The sequence below is a fragment of the Labrus bergylta genome, chromosome 15, assembly GCF_963930695.1.
Source record: "Labrus bergylta chromosome 15, fLabBer1.1, whole genome shotgun sequence".
Lineage (NCBI taxonomy): Eukaryota > Metazoa > Chordata > Actinopteri > Labriformes > Labridae > Labrus > Labrus bergylta.
Genome location: NC_089209.1, coordinates 24,890,195 through 24,916,653, shown reverse-complemented (window position 1 = coordinate 24,916,653; position 26,459 = coordinate 24,890,195). Strand labels below are relative to the sequence as shown.

General features: G+C 40.3%; 2 protein-coding genes across 2 annotated transcripts in view; one reads left to right on the top strand and one right to left on the bottom strand.

Annotated features, from left to right (window-relative positions):
• The first annotated feature begins 335 nt into the window (after positions 1-335).
• The window catches only part of nt5dc1 (5'-nucleotidase domain containing 1), a 69,101-nt gene continuing 42,977 nt past the window's right edge, over positions 336-26,459 (top strand). Inside the window, exons 1-6 of the mRNA XM_020636680.3 lie at positions 336-994; positions 4,489-4,580; positions 5,919-5,990; positions 6,120-6,229; positions 8,251-8,330; positions 8,421-8,502. Coding sequence (XP_020492336.1) covers positions 902-994; positions 4,489-4,580; positions 5,919-5,990; positions 6,120-6,229; positions 8,251-8,330; positions 8,421-8,502 — 529 coding nt within the window. The 5' untranslated portion in view covers positions 336-901. The remainder of the gene's footprint in view (positions 995-4,488; positions 4,581-5,918; positions 5,991-6,119; positions 6,230-8,250; positions 8,331-8,420; positions 8,503-26,459) is intronic.
• Positions 8,615-14,478, bottom strand: col10a1b (collagen, type X, alpha 1b). Its single transcript, XM_020636677.3, has 3 exons — positions 14,327-14,478; positions 13,713-13,848; positions 8,615-11,078 (listed from the first exon to the last, which is right to left on the bottom strand). Exons 2-3 carry the CDS (start codon positions 13,831-13,833, stop codon positions 9,223-9,225), a joined length of 1,977 nt encoding a protein of 658 aa, XP_020492333.1. The 5' UTR covers positions 13,834-13,848; positions 14,327-14,478; the 3' UTR covers positions 8,615-9,222.

Genomic DNA, 26,459 nt, shown 5'->3' with positions numbered 1-26,459 from the left:
GCCAAAGACATGTGGCGTAAAATACCCCCCAAAATACCCACTTCTTCAGGCACCACTAAACCACTGAGCCTATAATTAAAAGCCTTACTTATCACTCAAGTTTTTTTTTTTGTTTTTTTTTAAGCGTCTTTATTGGCAAATTTTAAATATACAAAAAAAGTTTTATACAAACTCTTAAAGAGGATGAACATACAACAGCAAAATACACAGGAACAAGTTAATTCAAACATAAATCAAGACTGGGGGGGGGGATTATATATAAAATAAATAAATAAAAATCGAACTTTTCCAAAAGAAAACATCAGGCAAATGTAAGCAGACAACAAACTGGAGCAAGGACAAAAAAATTCAACAAGGGCCAGAAATCAAAACAACAAGAATTTCGATAAATCAGCACTAATCTTTCTAGCAATGAATGCTAGATTTCATTTTTTTCAGAGATAAGAAAAAAATATTTGAAATCATTTATAAACCAGTCAAAGGAGGGTTTGCTGTGTCTCCACTTACTACAGTGAATATGATATTTACTCATGAGTATCACTCAAGTTTATGCGCAGTGCGCATTCAAAATTCATGTTGCGCATCTACACTGAGTGATACGGGGTCCACACCCGGAAGCGCTGCACGCTCTCCTCTCTCCCGCACTCGCCTCTCTGCCGCCTTCTCCTGGCACACAGGAGTTTCACTTCTTGCTCCTGGGTAACTTACCGACTCTAACCATTCAGGTGCTATTGTTTAGTGTCGGAAAAGAGGTGCCCGGTGACTTTTGTCAGGCGGCTGTTCAAACGTGAAGCCAGCAGCAGCGCGGTGCACAGGGAGCAGTCCCCGCCGTCACTCAGTGACATTGACAACATCACTGTGGTGTGCACAGTGACGTCCAGTCCTCCCAGCTTCAGCTACAATGAGCGAATACTTCAGCCTGTCCGACTGTGATGTTATCGGCTTCGACCTGGACCACACGCTCTGCCGATACCACCTGAAGGAGACCTCCAGGGTGAGTCTGTGTGTGTGTGTGTGTGTGTGTGTGTGTGTGTGTGTGTGTGTGTGTGTGTGTGTGTGTGTGTGTGTGTGTGTGTGTGTGTGTGTGTGTGTGTGTGTGTGTGTGTAGCTAGCTCCCATACATAATCATACGGTGGCCGTGACGCTTCGATCTGCAGCACATCTGGAGTAAAAATAGCGCGGAGCCGTCAATACGCTCCACGGTCACTTAATGCCAATCCTGTCTCTACTGTATGCATATGTTCTCTTTAGAAATATATATGACATTATAGGAAGCGGTAGAATAGCGGGATGTGTGTGTGTTTGTGTATGTGTGTGTGCGTGTGAGGTGATGCTCCTGATGCTGCAGTCACTCTGCGTGACTCACAGGTTGAACGTCGGCGGTGATCATCACACATGCCTTTAAATCCTCTCGTCATCAGCATCCTCTCACATCAGAATCCACTCACGATTTAAAAAAAAAAGCTAAACAGATTCACAGGCAACACATTGGTCACATTTAACAACAACACAAACATCAATTCACAATCATTATGATGTGGTTGAATCAGGCCTGCAGATAAATGATGCTCTCTGTTGTCCAATGCATGTCAAACATATCTTTTAATAATGCAAGAATATGGGAAATCACGTTTGAGTTTTTTACCTTTAACACATATTTCTGACTCAATTTGTACTATTGTTTCATAACTCTTAGAATAAAGTCAGATTTTAACTCTGAATACTGAGTCTGATCTCTGTTGACTCTAATTCAGTACAGCAAAATACCAAAAACAAAGTCTAAAGTCTCAATACAGAATTTTGGAGAAGGCATTCAGTCTTAAACCTCAGGACCGGATTGCATCTTTCATTCATTCATTCTACCTTTATTTATAATCAAGAGATTGTTGAGGGACAACCCTCATTAACAGTGACATCAAGTCATTACTGAATCTATTAAAAACAGACAACAAATTACAAAAAAATACCAGAAGACAGATGAATACAAGGCCACTAAAATTTCAAGGATTTCTAAGAAGCTACGACAAATAAGTAAAGACTTAAGAAAAAGCCTCAAATTTACTAAAATAATTAAGTGAGCTCAATTAGTATGATATAAATAGATACAATAAATAAAACCCACCTGTGTAAAAGAGTTACAAACAGAGGTTGGGAGGTTTCAAACCAGGTGTCTTAAATCTCCAAAAGGTTACAGAACTTGATTACTCCCAAGGAGATGTTGTATCCAAGCGGCAACCTCGAGGCTGGCTCCAGGAGGACCGGAAGTCACATACACATAAATGGCAAAAAAGCAGTTATTACAGCAGAAATAATGATGTTTACATCCTGGTACAAAAACAAAATAGGTCTGATAGATATTGTTCTCACTGGCACACACTGTACGGAGGGTGCATTTGTTTTAAACTGATCCATTTTGATTTTGAAAACCTTACGTATTATCCATAGTTAGACGCATAGCTGAAATGACTGACAGGTGGACGTGATGTAACGGTTTGTCAAGAGACTTAAAACCCGCCTCATCTCCATCTCTCAGCCTGTTGTTAGGTTGACTGAAAGTTAGGTAAAGACAGGATTTCCAACATGGCGGCTGCTTCTGATGAGCCTCTAGAGCCTCCTGCAGATTACTGATGTCACTCATGCTTCGTCCATTAATATTTACAGTCTATAGTTGTATCTTGTTCTAAAAGTCAGAGATGTCATCATCAGCCATGTGAAAGCTCAAACGCAGCCTGTAGTTTTGAAGTAAGTTCTACTTCATGACGGAGTTCACCCTCTACTAACATGTCAGGGTGTTGCACCAGCTGAGATAGACCCAATGTAGGCAGATTTTACATCTTTAATCTTAGCTCTCCTAGTAGGTGTAAAGTCCTCTGTAAATTACGGTTGTCATGGCGATGATTTTGAAAGGTGGGATAACTTGGAGGATGAGCATAGGGTGTTACCGGCTGTTAAATATCAGTGTGTTCTCTCTGATAGACTGTATCCCTCAGAAATGACTTTGGTTTGTAATCCCGCCGCCCAACAACAGAGTAGCTGTGTTGTTATTTAACACTAGATGAAGTTTGTAGCTGTTCACTTGATCGTGATTTATTTTTGGGCTTTTTGGGCCTTTAATGGAGATACAGCGATCCAAACAGGGACCCTTTTTTTCCTTTGAATTCCTTCGCTTCACTTCTCCGACTTGCAAATGTCACTACCAAATCTACATAGTGCACCTTTAAACTCAGCCCTCCTCATGAACACAAAACAACACATTTACTCATGCACTGATAAGATAAATGGCGTCTGCAGAGGGCCCAGCCATTTCCTTGGCAGGCCTGTCTGCGATAATATTTAGGTTAGTTCTGGCGGCTGTGGCTCAGTTGGTAGAGTCATCGCCTCTCAACCTACTTCGTCGAGGGTTCGATCCCCAGCTGAACAACGTGTCCGATGTGTCCTAGGGCAAGACACTTAACCCTGCATTGCTCCCGCTACTTCAGTGGCGGTGTATGGCTTAGTTTTGTACTTCCTCTCTGATGTATGTCGCTTTGGATAAAAGAGTCTGCTAAGTGAATTGTAGAATTCTGACGTAATGTTCTACAAGTTAAGATGAACCTTACGTCTCTGTGCTAATCAAACAATGACTCAACTTGAAGGACACATATAATCCTCCTTATAAATCAGTTTGAATAAGTCTGAGAGCTCCTCAAAACATGTGTGTGAAGTTTCTTGTTCTAAATCCACTCTGATCCTGTATTTGATCATGTCTATAAACCCCTCTATTTCAGCCCTGCTCAGAACAGGCTGTTTCTGTGTCTGTACCTTTTAAATATGTAAATGAGCTGTGTCTGACCACGCCTCTATTGTGATGTCATGAAGGGAAAATCTCCAAACAGCCTCTTTGAGCACACATTTTCTGAAAAGTGGAGCAGGCAAAAGACAGAGAGGATGAACTTTTCTCATAATTTTGGAGTTTGTAGACGGACTAGAGACACATATTAGTGTTAGAAAAACATGGTGAAATGTATTTTGTAAAATGACCTTTTAGTCTGAATCTAACTAGTTCCAACGTAGGGTTTCGGGTGGACTTTACGACATAACTTAACACTTACACATGGCTGGTGCAACAGGCTACTGATTTCCGATTTCTGACTTTATTTACAAAAAAAAAAAAAAAAATTCTGTGTTTAAAGTCAAATTCAAGGAATAAAACCCAAAAGACGAAGTGAGCGGCCCGTTTTCTCAAGGTTTAAAGAAGAGCAGAGGAGAGAAAATATTGAACTGTCTTTCATAAGGTGGACAGAAAACGTGACTATGATAACTTTTCTTTGTACCTGTTGGATGTGTAAGAATTAATCACACTAATGATCTTTGGAAGGAGGAATATAAAAAACCCTTCTGTATTCTTGGCATTCCGGGAATTTAGTTTCTGTTGTTCTCATTTGCATCATGACCGTGCAGCTTATTTGCAGTAAGTGATTCATTTCATTGTTTTTTTTTTTTTTGCAGCTGATCTATGAGAGCTTTGCCAGGTACCTGGTGGAGCATAAAGGCTATGACAAGGACCTGCTGAACCTAACCCCCGCTACCTGGGATTTCTGGTGAGTCAGCAGCTGCAGTTCCCTTATAGCCTAGAGCAGGAAACTGTGTCATGAAGAGGTATAATGGATTTTAATCATCACTATAGGAAAACTACAGTGTTTAACCTGGAATTTCTTTTTTTTGGGGTCTAATGACTAAGAGGTATAAAAAACTGTCTTTACTCTATTGCATTAGTCAGAGGTCCTGAAGCAGACTGTAGTTGGTGCATTGTAATACCTGTGAGCAAATGGTGGATAGAAATACACCAAATAAGAGTTCCTGTTTTTTTTTTTAATGCTGACAGGCTCAGATTGTCGCTACAGAAAGGATCCCCACAGAGGTAGACCTTTTTGATGAGGAGTAAGATGCTTTGTTAAACATAAATATTTAGGCCCAACTGATATGGGAGTTTTGGGGCCGATACTGATATCGATATTGGGGAAAAAAATCAGATATCCATACAGTATATCGGCCGATATCTTTCGTAGATCAATGTTCGATGGTCTGTGGAGATAGATAGATATAGATATACACTTTTTATTACATTGATCCCTCACTTGTGGAAAAAATGTATAATGAAAACAAGATGGTCACTCTACTTCAAAGTAACTGCCCATGTATGTGCGTCATCGAAACTCTGAGGAGTGATAATGTTTTTTGTAATTCATATATAGTGTAATACTACAAAACCCAAATGAAATGCTATTTGACTGGTAAATAAATGTAGTAATATCAGCACATATCAGAGATAAAATCAGCCGATACCATAAGTCACTTGATATTCTAGTATCTGCAGATGTGTGGCTGGCTGATTGATCAATCAGTCAAGCTCTAATGAACAGCTGTAACGTTGCTTCTACCCAATAGTCATTTGGATCCCAAGAAAATAAAGGTGTCAGGTTTACAAATATTCCAGTTTTCCCCCCATATCCTAAAAAACAAGGAACACAAATGCAACTCATAATGTTTCCTTCCATTAATCTCAATAAAGCTCTAATATGCAATCCCTGATTTCCAAGTGAAAACTTGGCACGCCACACCTTGAACTGTTGTCCGACGGCCTCAGGGTCAACAGAACCTGGCATCGTAGAAACTTCAATGTCAAAGAGAAGCAGTACGTCGGTTGTATCGAACTGTTTTTGTTTTAATAAAAAGAAGATGCTGCACAATAATTATTTATTGCTTGTGTTTCTTGCAATCCACACAATCCCAACGTTTGTGGGGGAAAAAAAAATCGCAATTAAGTTTTTCATCTCTAGACTATAAATGTCAACTAAATTACTGTGCAGTTGGCTTGAGGGCATAAGTTGACTGGCCTTGTACATACTGTTTTATAACATGCTGAGTTTTGTGTTCAGTTTTAAAGGGCTAGTGGTGGATCTGGAGGATGGAAACCTTGTGAAGCTGGCTGAAGATGGAACTGTCTTGCGGTACGCTCTTGTTGCAATGAATACATTTGATCTGCTTCCAAAAAAAAAAGTGTTTATATGGAAGTTTTCACTGTTTTCACAGACCTTTAAACTGGAATAATGAAATCATTTTATGTCTTGCTTTATTAGAGCGACACATGGAACCAATGACCTCAGCACAGAAGAGCTCATCAAACATTACGGTCCAAAAAGGGAATGGAGGCACTTCAACAGCCTCAATACTTCCTTCACACGATCAGGTATAATTGATATTCATCTATATTTTGAAATTCATTTATTTTCATCCATATTGTTGGAGTTATCTTATATTAAGCTTTATTATATACTGTATTTGAGGTCTAAGACTTTGAAACCACGGCCCTTTTTCTGATTTTGGGGTCTCAATGAAACGTTTTTTGACTGCCGGTTGCACTTGGACTGCAAATTCTTCTTTTAAAGGAGCAATATGTAACTCTGACACCTAGCGTATAAAATCGGTCTGTAAACCTTTCTGTGTTCTAACCTCTCTCCATTTTTCAAAAACATCTCCAACATTGATCCTAGTTTGAGCACGTTTCTGCTCGTGGAGCTTATTAGAAACATGCAGAGGCTTTTTAGGTCGGGTACAATCACTTCTATCTGAACCACTTCTCTTGTCCGCTTCCATCACTGCAACACCTGTTGACCTGATAACTGCTCTCATATCTGGTAAACTGAGGGGCGTCCAAAACGGCCGTGTGGGGGTGTCTTAAAACTGCCTACCTTCTCTGGTCCAAACAAATCCAGAGCATTCAGGACCAGAATCTAAAGTTAGAAGGAGGACATACTGGCTGCTGCATTGTTGTCAGAGAAGCCAGCACTGAGCCAGCAACATAGCATGTTTCCTGTCTGATCATATAGTAAGATACCTTTATCATTTCAGTCACTAGATATTGTCTGTATTGGACCTTTTAAGACAAATGCATCTTATCAAAGCATATCAATTTAAAGTGTTTCTTTCAGCAAATGACAGGATCACGATGTCATTCTTATTTTCTCACAGCAGTATGGAGGAGGTTGTTACAAAGAGAAACAACTGTTACACATTCATTTTAAGTCACCACACTCCTTTGACAAAAGCAGTAATTTGACCTTGAGAACGAGCACAAAAGATGCAGTCCCACTACTCCCTTGATCAGTTAATTATGTTGTTTGTTTTTTCGCAACTATGGTGTGTCACAGGACTTGCTCAGATCCAACACAACAACATAAGACAAACAAGCTAACTTGTCGAGGCAGCAGTAGAGATGAAACGTGGCTATAGTGATAATTGCAGTTTTTCAATTGAGTGTGTTGGTTTTCAAGAAGGAAAACGTTAAGACTGTTTCTGGTATAAATGTGGATAGCCTCTTAATAACTATGCATCACTCTCCACTTATGTTTTATATAATGTTGTCAGATACTTTAGCTTAAATATCCAAGCCTGTCAGCGGCACAAACAAGCACTTTTAGTTGACACTCTTTGATGAGGCACTTATGCCCCCATGGATTACGTTGCAGTCAAAGCCTGATTTGGTGCTGACAACTAAAGAAATTGCCTGCATCAATTTTTCTACAACATTTTGAACCTAAATGTCATTAAGACTCAAAAGTATGTTAGAGATAGAGTCAGTAGATATTTCCTTGAAAAATGAAATATAGGCATATACAAATGTATTGCAGCTCAATCATCACTACTGGACCTTCATACATGTGTGTTTGTGACTGTGTCTGCAGAGACCCTGTCCTCTGACTGGATTTTGATGTTTTGGTTTGTTTTGATCCTCCAGCCAATGACAGAGTGCAGGTGAGTTTAGGAGAAGATACAATTCAGCGATTGGAAAAAATGTAAAACAAACTAATCATAGTGAGGTGAAACACCAAGCAGATAAAGCTCCTTCTCAAACGAGGGTGAACCGTGTGATGGCTTTCACCCTCTGACACAGATGGCCTGTTGGCTGTTGGACTGGCAGGTGCAAAACAACAGTGGTTAGCTTGTGCTAGCATGCGATAGGTTGCAGTGTAGGTACAAACAGTTGACGTAGACACTACGTCCTGCAGTGAGTGTACGCTTCTGGAAGCTGTGAGCCCAGGAGGAGGGGCCCAGTTTGAATGTTGTGGTATCAAACTGCGACAAAAAATACTACTGACTCCACCTTTAAATTATGGCCCAAGTTGAAAAATACCCAAAATACTGGTATGATTTTGTTGTATTTCACAATATTTTTCAGCTTTTTGTTGATTTTGTTTTGTTCTTTTGCAGCAAAATACTACTTCTATGACAACTACTTTGATCTACCCGGGGCCCTCCTCTGTGGAAGAGTTGTGGACATGTTGAACAAGGTAATATTAATAAAAACCTTGTTTTGTAGTAACTATTAAGATTTGCATGTGTAAAAACTTTCAAAAATGTTTCTTTTTTTTTGTCTTCAGCGAGGAACTGAGGTGAATTCCGACTTTTGGAAAGACATGGTTGCCGCTATTGACCACAATTACAACACATCTGCATTCAAGGGTATGTGATTTTTTTAGAATCAGCACACGTCATAGTTTTTCTTCGCATCAAGAATGTCTTCTGACAGGGACCCATGCTGAACAAACAACACTCAAAAAACACAAAGACAGTATTTTTCTTTTTCAAACTAGACGTTTTATTCTTTGTTTTGGTCACTTAGCGGTACACAACTTAACACATCCAATGGGACATTGATGTTTCAAAAAAGCAGTTTGATTTTCTCTTTCTGTGTTGTTCTGCTTGTCACAGTGCTTGTGAGAATGTGCTGATCTCTAATGACATATAGTCCATTGGTTTTGTGTGTCTTTTGTATTTATATCACAGGAAAAATCTTGAACAACAGACATTAAAAAACAGACATGTAAAAGGCGTACTGTAAATGTTACAGGCAGATGTAAAGCACCACTTAAGAAAATTTCCAATATTTTCTCATGTTTTCTAAATCTTGTAAATCACCCACAAAGGGGAATAAGGGGAAAAGGGATCAAGTTGAACCATAATTGAAAATTTGACGCATCATTAATATCTTTTTCAGTCAAGTAATTCTGTAACAAATTAAATACTTCTGATTATTGTATAGATTTACATGAGGCAGTTTTACTTGTAAAAATAATACTTTTCTTTTAGCTCAAATCTCAAGTTCCATTCTTTTAAATTGATTTGTTTCTCTGAGCAGTTCAATGTTTAGTAATGTTGTGAGGTTTATTATGATTTGTGAAATCACGTTGAGGCAATCAAGAACCCGGAGAAAATGCAGTGAACATTCTCAGCTGCAAATATACCATTACTCTCCTCATCAGGAACCTGGACAAAGACTCTGTCACCAGGATGCAGCATGAGCACTGTACTGCCTGACATCTGATCCAGGAAGCCCTTGTTGTACTCATCGTAGGTGAACAGAACAGGCTCCTCGTTTTTGAAGAGAGCCACGAGTGCGTTGGCACCATTAACATGCATATGGAAGCTGAAATAGTACAGGCCTGGAACCTGGCAGGTAAACACACCACTGTGGGCATCGTAATGGTTCTCCCCGTTATACAGAACCTGGTTGAACACAATGGGGGATGCAGCTGGAGGGTAAGCCTGGGTAAGCACAGCACTGAAGGCAGACATGGGGGCCTTCATCATCTCATGAGGCATCACAACCTCGTGAGACTTGACTGGCATGCTCTTCTCATGGTGGTATACAACCTCTCCTGGTGGACCAGGTGGACCTGCGGGACCAGAGGGGCCTGGGAGCCCATCTTGACCCCTGGCACCTGGAATTCCAGGGGGACCCTGAGGGCCAGAATGTCCCTTAGCCATCTGGCCAGCTGGGCCAGGTGGGCCTGGGATACCTGGATGGCCCTTAAGCCCAGGAGGACCTGATGGACCATGGGGCCCAACTGGTCCCATTGGTCCTGGCCTTCCACTCTCACCACTTTTTCCTGGTGCTCCTGGTTGTCCTGTGTGTCCTTTGGCTCCTGGGAGACCATTTGCACCTGGAAGACCTGGGGCTCCACCATGTCCTTGTTCACCCTTTGGACCCTGAGCACCATTATGACCTGACATTCCTGAAGGACCTACTGCCCCGGGGCTACCTGGTTTTCCAGTGAAACCCTGAGCTCCCTGCTCACCTTTGGTTCCTCTTGGGCCTGGTGCACCAACCATACCTGTGTCACCTTTGGGTCCTGCTGGACCTCCCTCACCCTGGAATCCTCTTGCACCCTGTGGACCAGCTGGGCCAATAGGACCAGGAGCACCTGGTTGACCAGTATAGCCAGTTGGGCCGGGCTCTCCTTTCTGACCAGTTGTTCCTGAAGTACCAGGGCTTCCTCTGCTACCTGGAATTCCAGGTTCACCTGTCTTGCCAACACCTGGCATGCCAGGGGAGCCTGGCTGACCAGCAGGACCTTGTGGACCCTTTGCACCCATAGGTCCGGGCGTACCTGGGGTACCGTTCTGACCTGGTTTCCCTGGTGCACCTGTGCCAGGAGCCCCTGTGTGACCCTTTGGCCCTTGCATACCCATTGCACCAGAAGCACCATCTCTTCCTGGCATGCCAGACTTGCCAGGTTCTCCAGGATATCCAGTGGCACCAGGTTGACCAACTCCAGGTTTACCTGGCATACCAGATGGGCCCATTGGTCCAACTGGACCTGATGCTCCTTGAACTCCAGGAACTCCAATGCCTCTCTCTCCCTTAAGCCCAGGAATACCAGGAATACCAGGATGTCCCTTCAAACCAGCCTCTCCTCTGTGTCCCATTGCTCCAGGGAGGCCACCTGGTCCAGGTTTTCCAACAGAAGAAAGTCCAGCAGGTCCAGGGGATCCAGGTGTACCAGGGGCACCTCTGGGACCCATTGGTCCATGTGCTCCAGTTGCACCTCTATCACCAGGGATGCCAGGAGTACCTGGTTTTCCTGGGCTACCTGGGTTACCAGGTTTACCTGCTTGAGAGAAACCAGGGGCTCCTTGAGCTCCTGGTGGGCCTGGTTGTCCAGCATGTCCTACACCACTTTTTCCAGGTTGTCCAGGAGGTCCCATTGGTCCTGGCTCTCCTGGAGGACCTGGAGGACCATCCTGGCCTGCAACAGCTAGGGACATAAATGATATGATGTAAATATAAATGTTATATGATGCACAAGACATAATATCATATTGTCAGTATGTAGCTGGTACTTTTGAGAGTAAACATGGTTTAGTTCAGTTGTTCTTGAAATGTCTGTCTGTTTATCTGAAACTTAAGCTTAAATATAAAAGCAGTACGGCACAGTACACCTTGTGATAGTGTAGTTGGATGTAGGAAAAACATAATAGCATACCAGAAATGGATAGAAACTAAGAGAAAAGATTGCAACAATTTCGCCCACTTTCTTTGCCTCCTTGTGACTTTCCCATGCCTTGAGTATGGCTCCATCTAGGTTCATGAATAACTTTACAATTTAAGTTTTGGTATCCTTCATAGGACCACAACCTGACTTTAAACACTACTCCCTGTGATTGTGGGGATAGCACTCCTTTCCTCCCAGGATAGCCTTGACGGGCACTGGTCTGAGGTGATGTTCTCAGCAGGCGTATGAAAGCGGGCCTGGGAACCCTACTGCACCCTTTAATTTCCTGCTCCTGCCCATGGCTGTGAATGTATAGTTAGTGGTCGGCAAGTTGTCAGCATCACCTTGGTGTGTTTCCGGCCACATAGCATAGGGTTTAGGGATACGGTCAGATGAGTTCATGTATCTCAACTAAATTGGTGTTTCTGGCATTGCTGTCTTATTCACTTATCTGTATTTATGGGGTCAACATCAGAAATAATATTATGCAATGGAAACATGGCATACTGTAGGAAACACTGTCCCTTTGGTTTTACTAGACATGGCTTTATGGATGTTTGTCAGTAAAGGATTAAATGAAAATAAAAAAGTCTAGTGCTTTAACCCAGAGGATGGCTGTTAAACATTTGACAAGGATTTGAATTTTTTAATATGTGTTTTCACTAGTTTGCTTTAAAATAGAACTTATTGCTCTAAAAGAGTAAATATCTACTAGTTCTTTACTGTATGCAGAGCAGCTGAAGACATCCATGATATGCCGTTAAACTAAATGCATGGTTGCCAAAAGAGAAGTATGACCTGTGAGAGAATCCAAAAGTTAAGCTTTTCTTTTGACATTATTGTTGTGTTTTGAGAGGAGGCTGTTTTGACAGGGCTGTCATTTTCAAGCCACATAAAGCCATGTCTGAAACCTCACAGAGGGAAGTTTTTGCCAGGACTGGACTTTTTGGCAGCCAGAACCACTACAAAATGGAGGACAGTGATGAGTCTTACCACAGTAGCTGACCTGGGAGCTGAACCATGTGTGACCTGCTGCACAATAATATTCTTCTTATATTTGTACTAGTGCCTGTATATCCTTTCTTAATTCAGTTGTCCTCAATCAACGCCCTCTGAATCAGGGTCTTTTCCATTGTCCTTTGATTTGAATAATGGCTCCAGTAAATTTGCTGGGTTTTGTTTATTAGGTTTCATGTTTGAGCACATGAAAGTGTTTCTAGGCAGTCTGTGTTTTTTTTTCACTCAAATTATGTGGGCTGATTTTAAAACCACAAAACAGTTTTGTTAGGGTGTGCCTGCAACGTGGTACCAGCATCTGTTTTGGATATTCGTCAAATTTGTGCTCTCATACGAGCAGAGAAACCACATCAGAACCTTTATTAAAAACCAAATTGGACAAACACATTTGCTATTGCAAAGCTGAATTCGAATCATTGTTTAGTGAGGAAATACAATACGCTTTTATTCATTATTCTGGCAAAGACATCACTGACATTTATTTCTTTATTTTATGAAAGAAGCAAAATTGACTGTTAACTTCTTTACCCTTTATTTATCCAGGGCACACGTGCTCTTTTACTGTCACACCACGGCCTCAAAGTTGTATACAGTTACACACATTCACAGCAGGCTGGTCAGCTCAACCACAGCTCTCTGCTCCCAGCCAATGAGACTTTGTGCTGGGCTTACTGCATCTTTATGATCAAGGAGTGGTAGATTTTGGCAGCAACATTGACTGTTGTCAATGAGCCAAAATACTGTCATGGCATTGAAAGGATGAATTTATGATATGCTGAATAATTGAGAAATGTTCCTTACTTTTGACTGGTTATGAAGGTTTGATAAGAGCTTAAAGTGAAGTCCTTAATCTCATTGTACCATGGTTTGCTACATGGTGTGTTTAGTAGGACTTTTCTTATTTATGTGTATTTGCTGTCTGTAGCTTTAAATCTATTTTGGAGATTGCTCAGAAAATATTTTAAAACATCTTTTACCATATAGAAAATCAGAAACAGACCTGCTTCCGTACTCCTTAGCATCTAAAGTAACTAAGAAATGTCAGCAAACCCAGAAGTGTAACAATTTCATTCATCTATATTTGTTGAATATTTTGACAAAAACTGGTTGATGTGGAAGGAATACTGTCCGACACCAGTTTACTGAACCATGGGTTTGGCAGCAATTTAATAATTATACTAAATTGAATAGATGCAATCATTTTTCCTGCCAATTTATCACTCAGATAAATTGGAAGCATTTGCATTTGTGTTTACCAGCAAATCTCTATGATTAGTATGCTGATTATCATATATTGTAGTTTGTGACGTATGAGACGTGCACAAAATTACAAGTTTTGTCCATTAACAACCCTAATGAGAGAAGACCAACGTCACTCACCATGACTCTTGACGGGGTAGGGAGTCTTGCTCACTTTTGGCACATGGTGGTAGTACCTCTCAGGGGTCGCCTCAGCCAAAGCCAGGAGGACGAGGAGAAGGCTTGTTACCCTCAGATCCATCTTGGGAAGCTAAACCTGCAAAGACAGAAATCCATCTTTTAGAAGAAGTCACGTGATGGCAGTCTGCAACCAAAGGACCATGTTGGATCATGTTGGAGTCACATTGCACCTGTGTTGTTGGTGCATCAGTTCATCCAACAGTCAGAATGGAAGAGATGGATGCAAATAAATGTCTAAATCTTCCAGATTAACTTCTCAATCAGTTTTGCACCAATTTCTACCTTGAAAATCGTTGACTACATTTTAGCATTGTAAAACTTAAACTTGTTCTTTGGCAGTTAAATTCACCAAAGTCTTTCACAGAGCAATACTAAAATGTCTTTGGATTGGTCACAAGCAAAGACTTCTTCCTTTTTAAACCCAGCTATAGCACATGGCTCTTTACACTTGCATCACCAGTACTCCACCAGCAGCCCTGCCCTCGTCGAGAGCCAGGCTGCAGTTGGGAATCCCCTGTGCAGTAAACTGAAATCAGAAGAAAATGCCACCTTACCAGGAAGGTTTACGCTCCGAAACTGTGTGGGGTCGGGAGGCTGCTGTCCCGGCACTCTTATATCCTTTAGATGTGGAGTCTGTCTGTCTGAGCGCCAGCTGCTGCTTCCCAGGGCATTGGGCTCAAGGTATTTATACCAAGCTGGTCTCCAGCATCTTGGAGGATCTACCTCGCGTGGAAGTTCCCTCCCTGCTCTGACGTCATCTTTAATGATGGGTGCCATGTCCTCAGGAGGCCTGTCACGTTTGGGTGACGGTTCTCCCTCTCCTCTCCTCTCCTCTCTTCCCCTGCCTCCTCTCTCTTCTTTTCTCCCTCTCTGCACACAGCAGCAGCAAAGTCATTTATGTCACAATCACTCTTGGGTGACATTTTTATCATTTCAAATCTTGATATATCTTCTTCAGATGATAGGCGGTTAAGTTTATGAAACGTGGTGGTGTAGCTCTTAAATGTAACATCCTTATTTGCACTTTTTGACAGATGACTCAGGCCTAAGTTTCCTCTTCTTTCTTTTTTTAAAGTCCTGGATTGATTTTTGTTTTAACTGCAGGGACATGGGTGTTTAGTGCTAAAAACAACTACACGTTATTGACTAAGTGGCTTGTTACCGGGTGTTTTTTTGGAAAAGTAAATACTGTACAAGACTGACAATATTTTCTTCCAGTCTGAAAACTTTCGACTTCTGAGGCTGTGGTTGACTTTGTGTACCATTTAGCTATTTTTGTCAAGTTTGGTTCAATGCAAAATGACTCCCCTGCTTTTAATGGATGCTGGAAAAAGTTGTTTTTCATTTGCAATTTCTGACTTTGACAGCAAGCAGTGTTGGTGGGAAGATGCATTTTGAAAGTCACCATAAGCCTGCTTTGTGTTCTGATTTTAATCAGAGTCTTATGATCATGCTGTCAGGTATATATCAGTGTGTTGAGAATATGTACACAGTGGTGTGGGGTTTGTCACAGTGCAGCTTTAAGACACTAGGAGGCAGGATTGAGGTTTTGTTCTAAGACGCTCTGCAGCAGTAGAAGAACCTGCAACCCAGCAGAGCTCGGTTTTGAGTGGAGGGCTCAAAATAATGAATCTGCACACTCGGCATATCCCATCAAGGGTTTCTAAAATCTTAAGTTATTTTAGTACAAATAAGTAGTAGAAAGAGCTATAGGATGTGGTGCTGTCCTGTCTTTAAATGGATCAGAAACTTGTATCAGACTGTATTATAGTAACATGTTGTGTGTGTGTTAGGTCATCCAAATATGAGACTGTTTCGGGGAAGGTTTGTACATTTTTAAGTGGGGTTTTATGAGGTTCTGATAAATATTCAGGGTCATTAGCAGATGTATAAAACATGGATGTAGTCTCAGTGACGTCACATATCGGTTAAGGTTTTTTTCAGATAGATTTTTAGTGTCTATTGGAGTGACAGGACAGTGGATAGAGTTGGAAATCGGAGAGAGAAAGAAAGAGAGTTTTGACTTTTTAAAAAGGTATTTATTCGGATAGAAATTATTTACATTCCCAAGATTTTGGAATACCGACTACAATCTGTCACACAAAAAATGGATTTGTATTCAAACATCTGCAAATGTGACTTCAGAGTCTTTTCGAAGAAAAACTTTCATAAACCCACTTTTTTCCAAAAGCTTCCAACTCTTCCATTTTATGATAATACTTGTATTCCAACAATATTCAAGCTTCCACAAGGTTCTGAAACACCACTACACAATCACATCTCAATTTTCTTTCCATTTTTTCTTTTTCTACTGAGATAAATTGCCAGCTTTGCTTGACCGAAAAGGGAATCCAGCAGCTGACCTTTTTTCTACTGTAAGGGAAACCAAAAATGAACATAAGGTCAAAGCGAAAGGGGAAATTATCTGAGACTGAAGGATTCAACACAGAAACAAAAGCATTGACAGTTCCATGTAAAATACACAATTGTAAATCACCAGTACTTTTTGTTAACGGTGGTTTGTAAAGCATGCTTCATGCAGGTTTTTACCTCGGATTGTACTTTGAAGTACTTTCTCCATGGCATGTCTGATCTGTCTTTAAGTTTCTCTTTATTTGACCCCTTGACACATCCCTGATAAAGCATTTTCCAGTTCACAGAGTCCAATGGCATCAAACCTTACTGCTCTCTTCCAGAGGGCCCAGTCCTTTACGGTGTGGAAACTTTGACCTAACACACATCCTTGGAAAACAGTCAGAATCTTCAGGTTTTTTTGTCTTTATTGGAGTGACAGGTCAGTGGATAGAGTTGTGAATTGGGGAGAGAGAGTTTGGAAGGAGCCACCCAAAGGGGCCACTGGTCATATTGGAACCTTGGCAATTGCCAAAATCTATCTCAAACAAACATTCGGTCAACAACGACTTTTGACCCCTTTATTTATGTGCCAGTAAGCTACAGTCTTAATCCGAGAGCTAAGTGTAAACTGACTTTAGAGAGCTCTTTGAACTGTAATGCCAGAACTTCCCTCAGTGATTAATACATTTGTAAAGTATGTAAAATAAATACAAAGAAACGTCTATAATCAGTTTATATGATAGATAAGTTGCTATCTCAACCTGCTGTGTCAAGCCACTGTGTGAGCTTTTGGGAAAAACCTTTCCCTCTTTTTTCATGTGTCCTTTTAAAAACTGCCAACGTCTCAGAGATCTCAGTGAGCCATGGGCATCTTTGGTAAACTCCTTGACTTAAATGACAGAGTAGTGTGGGGGTGGAGTCGGCATTTAACAACTTTTTAACTGCACTGCACCTCAGCATGAAAGTGGCTGTGACCACAGTGAGCCATGACTGCTTTTTTATTTGATTTGGATCCTTTTTTTCCCTTCTTCTTCTTTTCTTCTTTGGCGTCAGAATTAATGCCTCCCGAACTAAATCTGTCCACTGTGAGGTTTAATGTAAAGGCCTACTTAGATCCACGTGCTGTTTCTGGGGAGGCTCCTTGCTTTGCATGGTAGAAAACAGTCATGGTGCATAAACATGTAATTAAGAACGGAGATGTGTTGTATTGTAAGCAGTAGAGACGCAGAATGGTATTGAGTTTGTCCTCATTGTTTTCAGACACCCCGTGATGGCGGGGTGGGTGGTATTTCTGGGAAGGGTCTGCAGCTTTAATCATTGTTTTGGCCCTCCGAACATCTGAACATGAGGCTACTGCTCCACTCCAGACGTGACTCAATGTGTCTTCAGCGACTTTAATTAATTGTAGTGATGATGACGGCGGCTGTCCACTAAAAGGCCCTGCGTCTGTTTTCCACATTTTCTAGAAGCAATGTTAGGTCAATTTTGTGCATTTTATAAAAAATATATTTCTGCTTAGCGTCCCTTAAATCAACAGTTATTGATATTTAAGCCAGTGGGAGGACTGTGTGTTGCATACAGGAGCGAAACAAGGAGGGAGAAAAAAAATGTGAAGAAAAAGATTCAGTAAAATTAAGTACAAATACTGTAAAAAGTGGCCTTGGTATATTTTTTGGCAATTTTTGCCTTTACTAGACATGACAGCTGAAGGGCTGAGGTCGGATTGTGGCTTTAGGGTTTTAGACAACTAGATTTATTTTTGTGATTACTCAAAACCAATATATGCAACTATTTTCTGAAAGTTTTTATTGGAAGAAACTTGCCCATCTACACAGCTACTGTATGTGTGAAGACAGAGTTAAGTTAAAACATTGGATGATTAATCTGAGAAGAAAAAGCTTCTTGACTAGCTTTTGATGGAAACTGAGTCAGGTACAGTACTGATAGAGCTCAACAATGTGGTTCCTGAAGTAAAACATCCCATTCATTTTCTCCTTAGCGGATTTGATTTTTAGCCATAATGTCATAACTATCCAAGATAGACTGACCATGAGCTACCTGAGTGTGAAATTATGTTTTATGCTCCTGTAGATTAGAAGACAAGTTTGAAATGGTTTATCAGTGGTCTTGGGGAAAATAACTACAACACCAACAATCCCAGAGTTTCACAGTGACGTCTCTAATTGGTTGAGCTTGCTGTTACCATGGAAATGTTTACTGACCCGTGAACTTCAGCTGTCAGCTGCTACCACAGAAGTTCCCCAGAAGTTCAACACATTATATAAACACAAACTACAATATATGACGACATATATACATGATGTAAACAATTCAATAAACATTCTCTCCAGAAATGTGCAATCACAACTATTAATGCTATTCAACAAATCACCACTGCAACATTTTAGAAATTTTGATGAAAGTGAATTGTGTTACAGCAAAGAGCTTAAGATGCATTAATTGAACTGGATGCAAATAACCCAACTGTTTTTGCAAATTCACTTGCTCCTTCAATGTAATTGAAAAAATAAAGCCTTGAAATACCGCAACTTTGACTGCGATTTAAAAAAAATAATAAACTGTCACAAAATCAGGCATTTAAGCCCAAGACAATCACAATAAAAGCCTGCGAAATCCTGGAGGGAGAAAGAAGTGTTTTGAACTATTGTTTGTTGGAAACGATGAACACAGTCTTGTATACCTTTGCCTTTTTCTCAGTTTTCCGATCGTTTTTTACACCAAATAAAACGTATCGGGAAGCTGGTTGGCTTGATTAAAAGGTATTCTCTGAAATCTCAATGTAGGATTGGAATGAGGACATTTCTGGAACCAGAGCTCTCAATGTAACATAACTCTTAATTTACAGCTTACTTGGTGTTTTTGAGTTGTTTCCGTTTTGTCCCATACATTTGAGGACGCCATGGTGCCTGACCCTAACCCTAACCCTATCCCTGTGCCAGCATGGAAAAGTGAAAAGCTAAAGATAGAGAGTCAAGTGGGGAAGTGACTTTTGCTCAAATGTAACGTTTTAATAAACCAAATACGCCACTAAGAGGCATGTAGAGCTTCATGAATGGAATGACTGAAGCTGGATCTCCTGACTGAGTGTTAACTGAATTATAGGGAACCAAGACAAAAAACATGGTTAGATTTTACCAACATGAGTCTAACTTTAATTCAGAATAGCAACCCAAGGAGCCTCCACTGCACCTCTCTGCATTTAATTCTTTCTTTTCTTGACAAAGTCACGCCCGAGTCTTTGTGAGATTATAAAATGGTTGGTCTCATGAGAAAAAAGGAATAACCGCCAGAGATGCAGATTTTCTCAGTTTCCAAATCAGATTTTGCTCTTATTTTAGGATTTATTTTAGAAGCATGTAATTGGCTACCTAAAGGCCAATTATCTTAATCAAAACCGAGTAAGTACAGTAATGACCTCAACATTTTCATTTCTTCTGTATCTCCCTCAAAATCTCATAATCAGCAGCTTTAGCAAAAGTGGTGTTTCTAATCCGTCTGTGCAGCAACTCAAGAACATCTGTCACATTCTCACACATCTGAAAATCTTTGTTTCTCTTACTGTATTTGGGGGGACAGTTTTCAGGTGCTCAGTCTCAGATTCAGGTTTGTATTCCTTCATTGTTCATTTTTCACTAAGTTTGTACTTGGAGCAAAGATTGGACGATTAAAACCAAAGTAGACACAATTAGCAGTTTTAATATAGTAAGTGTTTCTAAAATGCTCTCTGCCAAAGTCTTGGGGGCTGTGAGCTGAGCTGCCGCCAGCATAAGCTCACTAACTTATTAAAACCCTTTATCTGGTTATATTGTTGAAAATCAAACACATTTAAATTGGAACTTCTAAGAAAGTAGTCAGCAGGAAATGTTTCCATGTCCATGTATTGCCAGCACTCATGGAAAACAATGAAAAACTATGAAAAACGGTGTAAACAATAACATACAACTTGAGACTCATAGGCTGATAAAGGAGTTTTTCGTATAGAAAGTGAAACAAAATGACATATTTTTGTAGGCCAAGCCAACCGAGTTAGCATCGCCATTGTGTCTTTTGAAAAAAGCCTATGGGATCTTTCATCGGATTTTGGATCATTGCAGAAAATAAGCTCTGTGGCAAACACACGTTTATCACGCTTTCGCATGTAGTTCAGAAAAATAATCCTCACAAATGGACACCACTTTTATGATGTTTGAAGCGTTAATGCAATCCCCCATCCCACATTACCGAATTTCCCCCTTGGGATTAATAAAGTAATTCTGATTCTGAGAAGTAAAAAGCTAATGTTATGCAAAAAGCAAACTACACCATGGTCCTGTGGCTTCAACATCACCACCACTATGCCTCAGGATATCTCTGACAAGCTAACTAGCAGTTTTGACTAGCTAGCATACCTTAGCCTTATAAATAGTTTATTAACCCAATCTTTGTCTAAACCCAAAAACCTACAGGAGACCCTATATCTTAATGTAACTTCGAACAGAGATGATGGCGTTTAATATTCCCGACAACCGCACTGTAGTTTCATTTAGCCATTTGTTAGCAACCGCCTTTCTAAAGACATGTAAAAACTTCAAAATTCACAAGTGGGGATATTCACTAATGTGTTTTATGTCGTACAACAGAATGCAAACATCTCTTATGCTTGTGTTAACCACAGACCTTAATTCATGCATCTAACCACCAACACATTCAACACATTCAGCCCGACCGATTAATCAGCCCACTGATAATATCAACCGATATTAGCATATCAAGTGACTATCGGTACTAGCTAATTTTATCGCAAATATGCACCGATATTACTAGATATATTCACCAGTCAAATATCATTTAATTTGAGTATCATTGTATTTCCCCAGCAGAGTGTCTGTTACTTTGATTGACCATCTTGTATTAATTATATATCTTATTCACACGTGTTTGATAGCTGCATTTTAAGGATAAATGCAATAAATATGTATCTATATCTATCTCTCTCTAAAGATTGATCAGATCAAAGAAAGATATCGGCAGATATATTGGTATCAGATCTTTTCCTCTCGCTAATATCGTTATCGGTATTGGCCCCAAAATACAATATTGGTCGGGCCTTACTTCATATTTAAGTTTAACGAAGTCAGTCAGTCATTTTGCATGTTTATTCTACTCTTTGTCTTCATAAGAAATCTGTGTGCTTTTTCCTCAATTTGGCAATTTCACTTGGTTAACTTCCATATAGTACACAAGTGTACAATACAATAAGTGCCTTGTTGACTACAGTGTATGGATTTCTAAGGGATAGTATCTCAAATTTGAAATAGCTGTACTTACGTCAATCACAGTGTCTGACTGTTTTTCATCTTCTTGAGCACAACAGTGACTCAGTTGGTAGCAACCTATGAGGTGAAGGTGTGAATGGGTGTGAATGTGTAGCAGTGACCTGCAGTGTAAAAGCCCTTTGAGTAGTCAGAAGACTATAAAAGCACAATACAAGCTCAAGTCAATTTAGCATTAGCTATTTTCATGAGTGTGCTCACTCATTTCAGTTTAATGAAAATGAATGAAAACAACACGTTACAATGTTCAGTGTTTCCCCTAGGTTTACAGTGTTGGGGGCGTGGGGACAAGCTGACATGCCAACACGGCAACACAAACACTTGAAGGAATCTTGGTGTTCATGCGTTACTTTTAATGACAGATGTCATTTTCATTGGAAAGGTATCCTTAAATGACTTCTTTCCCTGATTTCCGACTCTATACACTATCCTATCCCTACAATAAAGGCACAAAAAGCCCAAAAATAAATCTTTAAAAAACTTGACCCCCTACCAAACACTGATGTTAAGTTGCTTGTCTTACACCATCAGGGCAATGTCAGCCCTTTCTGTTATGTAGCCAAGATTGTGACTATTGTTCGAATATTTCCAAATTTCCACATTGTAATGACAAAAGTTGTGTCCCTAATGTTGAAACTTGTTTTGTTTCTTCTGGAAGACCTAAAATGGATACTATAGACCGATGGTTATATTGGGGGTAGTGATTGACTGAAGTAGACTAGTACTTTTGCCATCACTAGTAGAAATAGTTTACTAGAAGCAAGCAAGCCACAAAGTCTGCCCTGAACCTATCATCTTTCTGGGCTTCTATGGAGTCAGAAACCAGGGAGAAAGATTAGGGAACGAAATGTGGGAAGTCGGATCTGTAACCAGACTGTGTGCTCTTTAGGACTTTAGCCTCTACATGGGGCATGTGCACTAACCCCTAGGCTACTGGCGCCCCTTCCATGGGTTTTTTGACAAGTGTGAAGCTCTGGTGTTAAAAATTAAGGCAATGCGGAAGTCCAAAACCTTGTTCTTGAGCCTGGTTGCAAAAGTACAATACACAGTCATTCAAAAAGCCTTTATTTACAGCATCAATGAACATGTTTACAGGTTCAAAGAATTCAATTTCGGCTGATTAGTTATTGTCCTCATTGGCACACACAGTAAGAGGAATTATTTTTTTAAACTTATCTGTTTCTATTTTATTGGTTGATTCAATTCTCCACAACATATTACAAATTCTTGCGTATTCTTGGAGATCAGCAGATTTCTTCTACATTATTCTTGCAGTTTTACAAGGGGAAGTGACACTATACAAACTGGAGGGTTTACTGACCGCTGCATCCTGTTGGCTCGCTCTGGGATCAGGAACAAGTCCTTGTAACAGTGTGCCCGCTACATGCTGTATGGAAAGTATCCCACATGTTCTGTGAATGGTCTATCCTTGTAGGGTGTTTACAATAAGAACTTATGCAATGTGTTGGATTTCGTAGTAGTGTGTTGGAAGCTTCGTTGGGAGAATGTAACATTTGTTCTTCGTCCTTCAACATCTGGGGTAGAACAGATATTTCAAGCCCGTTAACCAGCTGAGGGGAATGAGTGTTTGTGGTGAGAAAAGGTGTTGGAGGTCAAACCAAATGTCTTAAAAAGCTCAGAAGTTATTATGTTTAGGGTTTTTTGTAGAAGGAGTGGCAGTGTTTACCAAATCAAACAGAGTCTGAAATAATGAAGGAGCGCAAAGACGAAAATGGAGCAACACTGGAAACGGCTCCTGGAACCATAGGGACGCATTTTAGGCGTCATCCATGAAGTTGTTTTTTCACAATGAAAAACTGAAGGCAGCAGGAAAAAATAAGAAGGGAGTCAATCTCTGGTTGAAAGGTGGAAGGAACAGTTGTGTGTTGTTGTGCTCTTGTTGGATTCCTTTTACATTCCTTTTACATTCTTCCTTCTGATTGTTGACTGATTGTAAGGCGAAAACTCCAACACATACGGTCATCACCAAGTTCACCGTTTCCTGCCCTTTTTTTGAATTCATGCAGACACAAAACTTGTTACAAAAAGTGTCTAATGCCTCAACACATCTCAAAAGCCAAACATTGTTGACATTTTTTGCGAATTTGAATGGAAATGCATTTTCCCTTTTGTTTAATTCATGCAGGTACTATTAAGATAAATGCATTAGAACAGTAAAGGTTTAGCTATTTATTTGTTAAAACTAGACTGCAAAAAGGAACATAACCATTTTTATGTTAATGCATACATCATGCCAAAAACATTTTACCATTTTTTCTAACACTAATATGTGTCCCTAGTCTGTCTACAAACCCCCCAACAATGAAAAAAGTCCATCCTCTACATCTTTTGCCTGCTCCACTTTTCAGAAAATTATGAACCGATGAACTCCACTCCTGGCGTTTGAGTATGGCCTTGAAGAGGTCTTTATGGTATCCTTAAACCAGTGCATATCAACTGCGGGTGGCCTGTGTCCTAAATATACTTTAAATTGTGGATTTTCCTTCGCCGGGCTGCTCTCCTAGCGCAGGTCTGTTGTTGTTTTTGTCGGTTTTAGATTTTTTATTTTAGGTGTTGGGCTGGGAAGAATCCCTGAGAACCAATCTTCAGGACGGTGGGAAGAATGCTTAAGGAAGCTCAAAAGCACTTTGCTTTTCCCCCCCTTCAATCCAGAGAAACCAGGCATCCCTCAGTGGAAATGAATAAGGAGAACGTCACGAATGGCATTTATCTCACAAGCAGTATAAATATCCCTGGTTTTGATTTCTACCACAGCTAATGAATAGATAGTGAAAATGTTTGTGGATTTAAATACAGTAGCAGTTATTATACCTATTAGAGTTGTGTATTTAAGACCTTAAAATACACTTTACAGCACATGTGAATAGTGCAAAATAAACTGAACAGCGTTTGTCTTTATTTTCATGGTCCTATATCAAAAGAAAAAACAACATCTTGCAACAAGATAAGCCACTAGATATATATTTATATTTTCTGTTCAGGTTGTTGTGAAATCTTTAAAACAGTTTCCTCCTCCTTTCTTAGCTTTTGGCTGCACTCAGTTAAACTGCTCAAAAGTGAAAGGAAGAAAAAAAAAAACACCCATCAAAGTACGTGTTGTTTATAGGCATACTAGAGAAAGAACACAGTGAGGCTGTGAAAGAATGAAACAAAGCTCATGCACCACACTCTTTAAGCTCTGCTGAGACATGTAAACACAGTCCGAAGGCTCCCGCTCTGTCCCAAAATGGGACTTCATGTTTCCAAAAGTCACTGCTGGAGAGTTTTATTGGTGCCGCTGTTGACACCAAAATTGAGGAGTGGGATTAACATGTCAGGATCCGCCTCGTTCTTTGTCTTTCGCCCTTCTGTGGAGGACAGTGAAAGTGGGTCAAAGATCAGATAGCCATGAATGCGTTGATTGAGAATCAATAGGCCTAACAGCAGACACCTTTGAATCCAGAAAGTTCAGACGAACGCTAAAGACTGAGGATTCAGTATTCTTGAATGAATGAACTGGTTGGTACTTTTTATTCTTTCTCTCGACTTCCACATTTCAAAGTGGCTAGCTCCAGGATAGCTCTTTCTTTTGGCTTCCTAGTACTGGCTCCAAGTATCTGTCAAAAGGACTCTGTTTCTGATCACGTCTCACGTCTCACTCCCAACACATCAATTACGGTAGCTTGATTAATGGGCCAGTCCTTCAAAGTACGGCGGGAATTGGCAGCAGTTTAGGGATCCCTCTAGATTCTGCACGTTGTATTATTGTAAAGCTGACTGTGCCGTTGATGTTTGGTGACATATTATGAAGCGGGCGAAGGTTCAGTTTGGGCCAGCTGATGGCTCAAACAAAGACAGGAAGTTCTTCCAAGAGATGAGGGTATGATTCTTGAAATCTATTGTTGACTTCTTAGGGATGTTTACTACAAACCTTTTGTTTCAAAATGTAAGCTACTTGTTGATTCTTGTTAGATGTTAAAAACTCTTATGTGGTGGCGCAGTGGTTAGTGCGCGTGCCCCATGTATGGAGGCCTTCAAGCTGGCGGCCCGGGTTCGAATCCGGCCTGTGGCTCCTTTCCCGCATGTCATTCCCCACTCTCTCTCTCCCTGATTCCAGCTCTGTCCACTATCCTTTCTCTCCAATAAAGGCACAAAAAGCCCAAAAATAAATCTTTAAAAAAAAAAAAAGGAAAAAAACTCTTATGCGCAATATTTCTCAAAAAGCTGGATTCCAAAAGTCCAATCAGATGTCAAAATTTAGCTTCAGATTCATGGCGTCACACTGATCTGTAGTGCTATTAAACTGTGCAGTTTGAGTAATGAGTAATGAATAGCTATATTATAAATATCTTTTTTTGTGCACATCCAAAGTAAAACATGTAATTTCTAACAAAAACCCTTAATCTGATCCAGACCATCAGATTTGTGATCCGTAACACCACTTATGTGTATTATGATAAACAAGAAGAAGCCATTTGTGAATGTTAGAAATAGCTGTGTAGCATAAACTGAGAGAATCCATTCTTGGTTTATATTTGTGAATTGGTCTGGCAATTTATTTAACGACCAAGCTATAGTGATTGTTAGTCAGAAGACCTCAGGTTGAATGAATTTGGACATGCTAATTCAGATAACAACCTATCTTGTCTCAAGCAAGAAGTGTCCAGACCATTGAAGCCTATTTTACATGGTGGCCAAAGCTGGTATTGCAGGGTCACATGATGCCATTGGGCCCCAAAAGACTTTTTACCATAAACATACATTAAGAAAGAGACGTCTATAAATCAGCAGATATGTTTTTTTGACGTACATCAACTGATACGAACACTGCTACTAAAAGTTGTAAAATGCAATTAAAGCTGAATTCAGAGATTTTGTAGACATAATGAAAGGACATCAGAGCCATGGGACTGTGGCTCCAAGTGCTCATGCTGTACGTGCCCAGTAATGCGGAAGATCTGAGTACTTTTACGTTACAAAATCAGTCATTTATTTTTGC

Coding starts and splice junctions, on each gene's coding strand:
- col10a1b (XM_020636677.3), bottom strand. CDS start 13,833: ATGGATCTGAGGGTAACAAGCCTTCTCCTCGTCCTCCTGGCTTTGGCT. Junction 11,079..13,712: donor CTACCCCGTCAAGAGTCATG/GTGAGTGACGTT, acceptor TTATGTCCCTAG/CTGTTGCAGGCCAGGATGGT.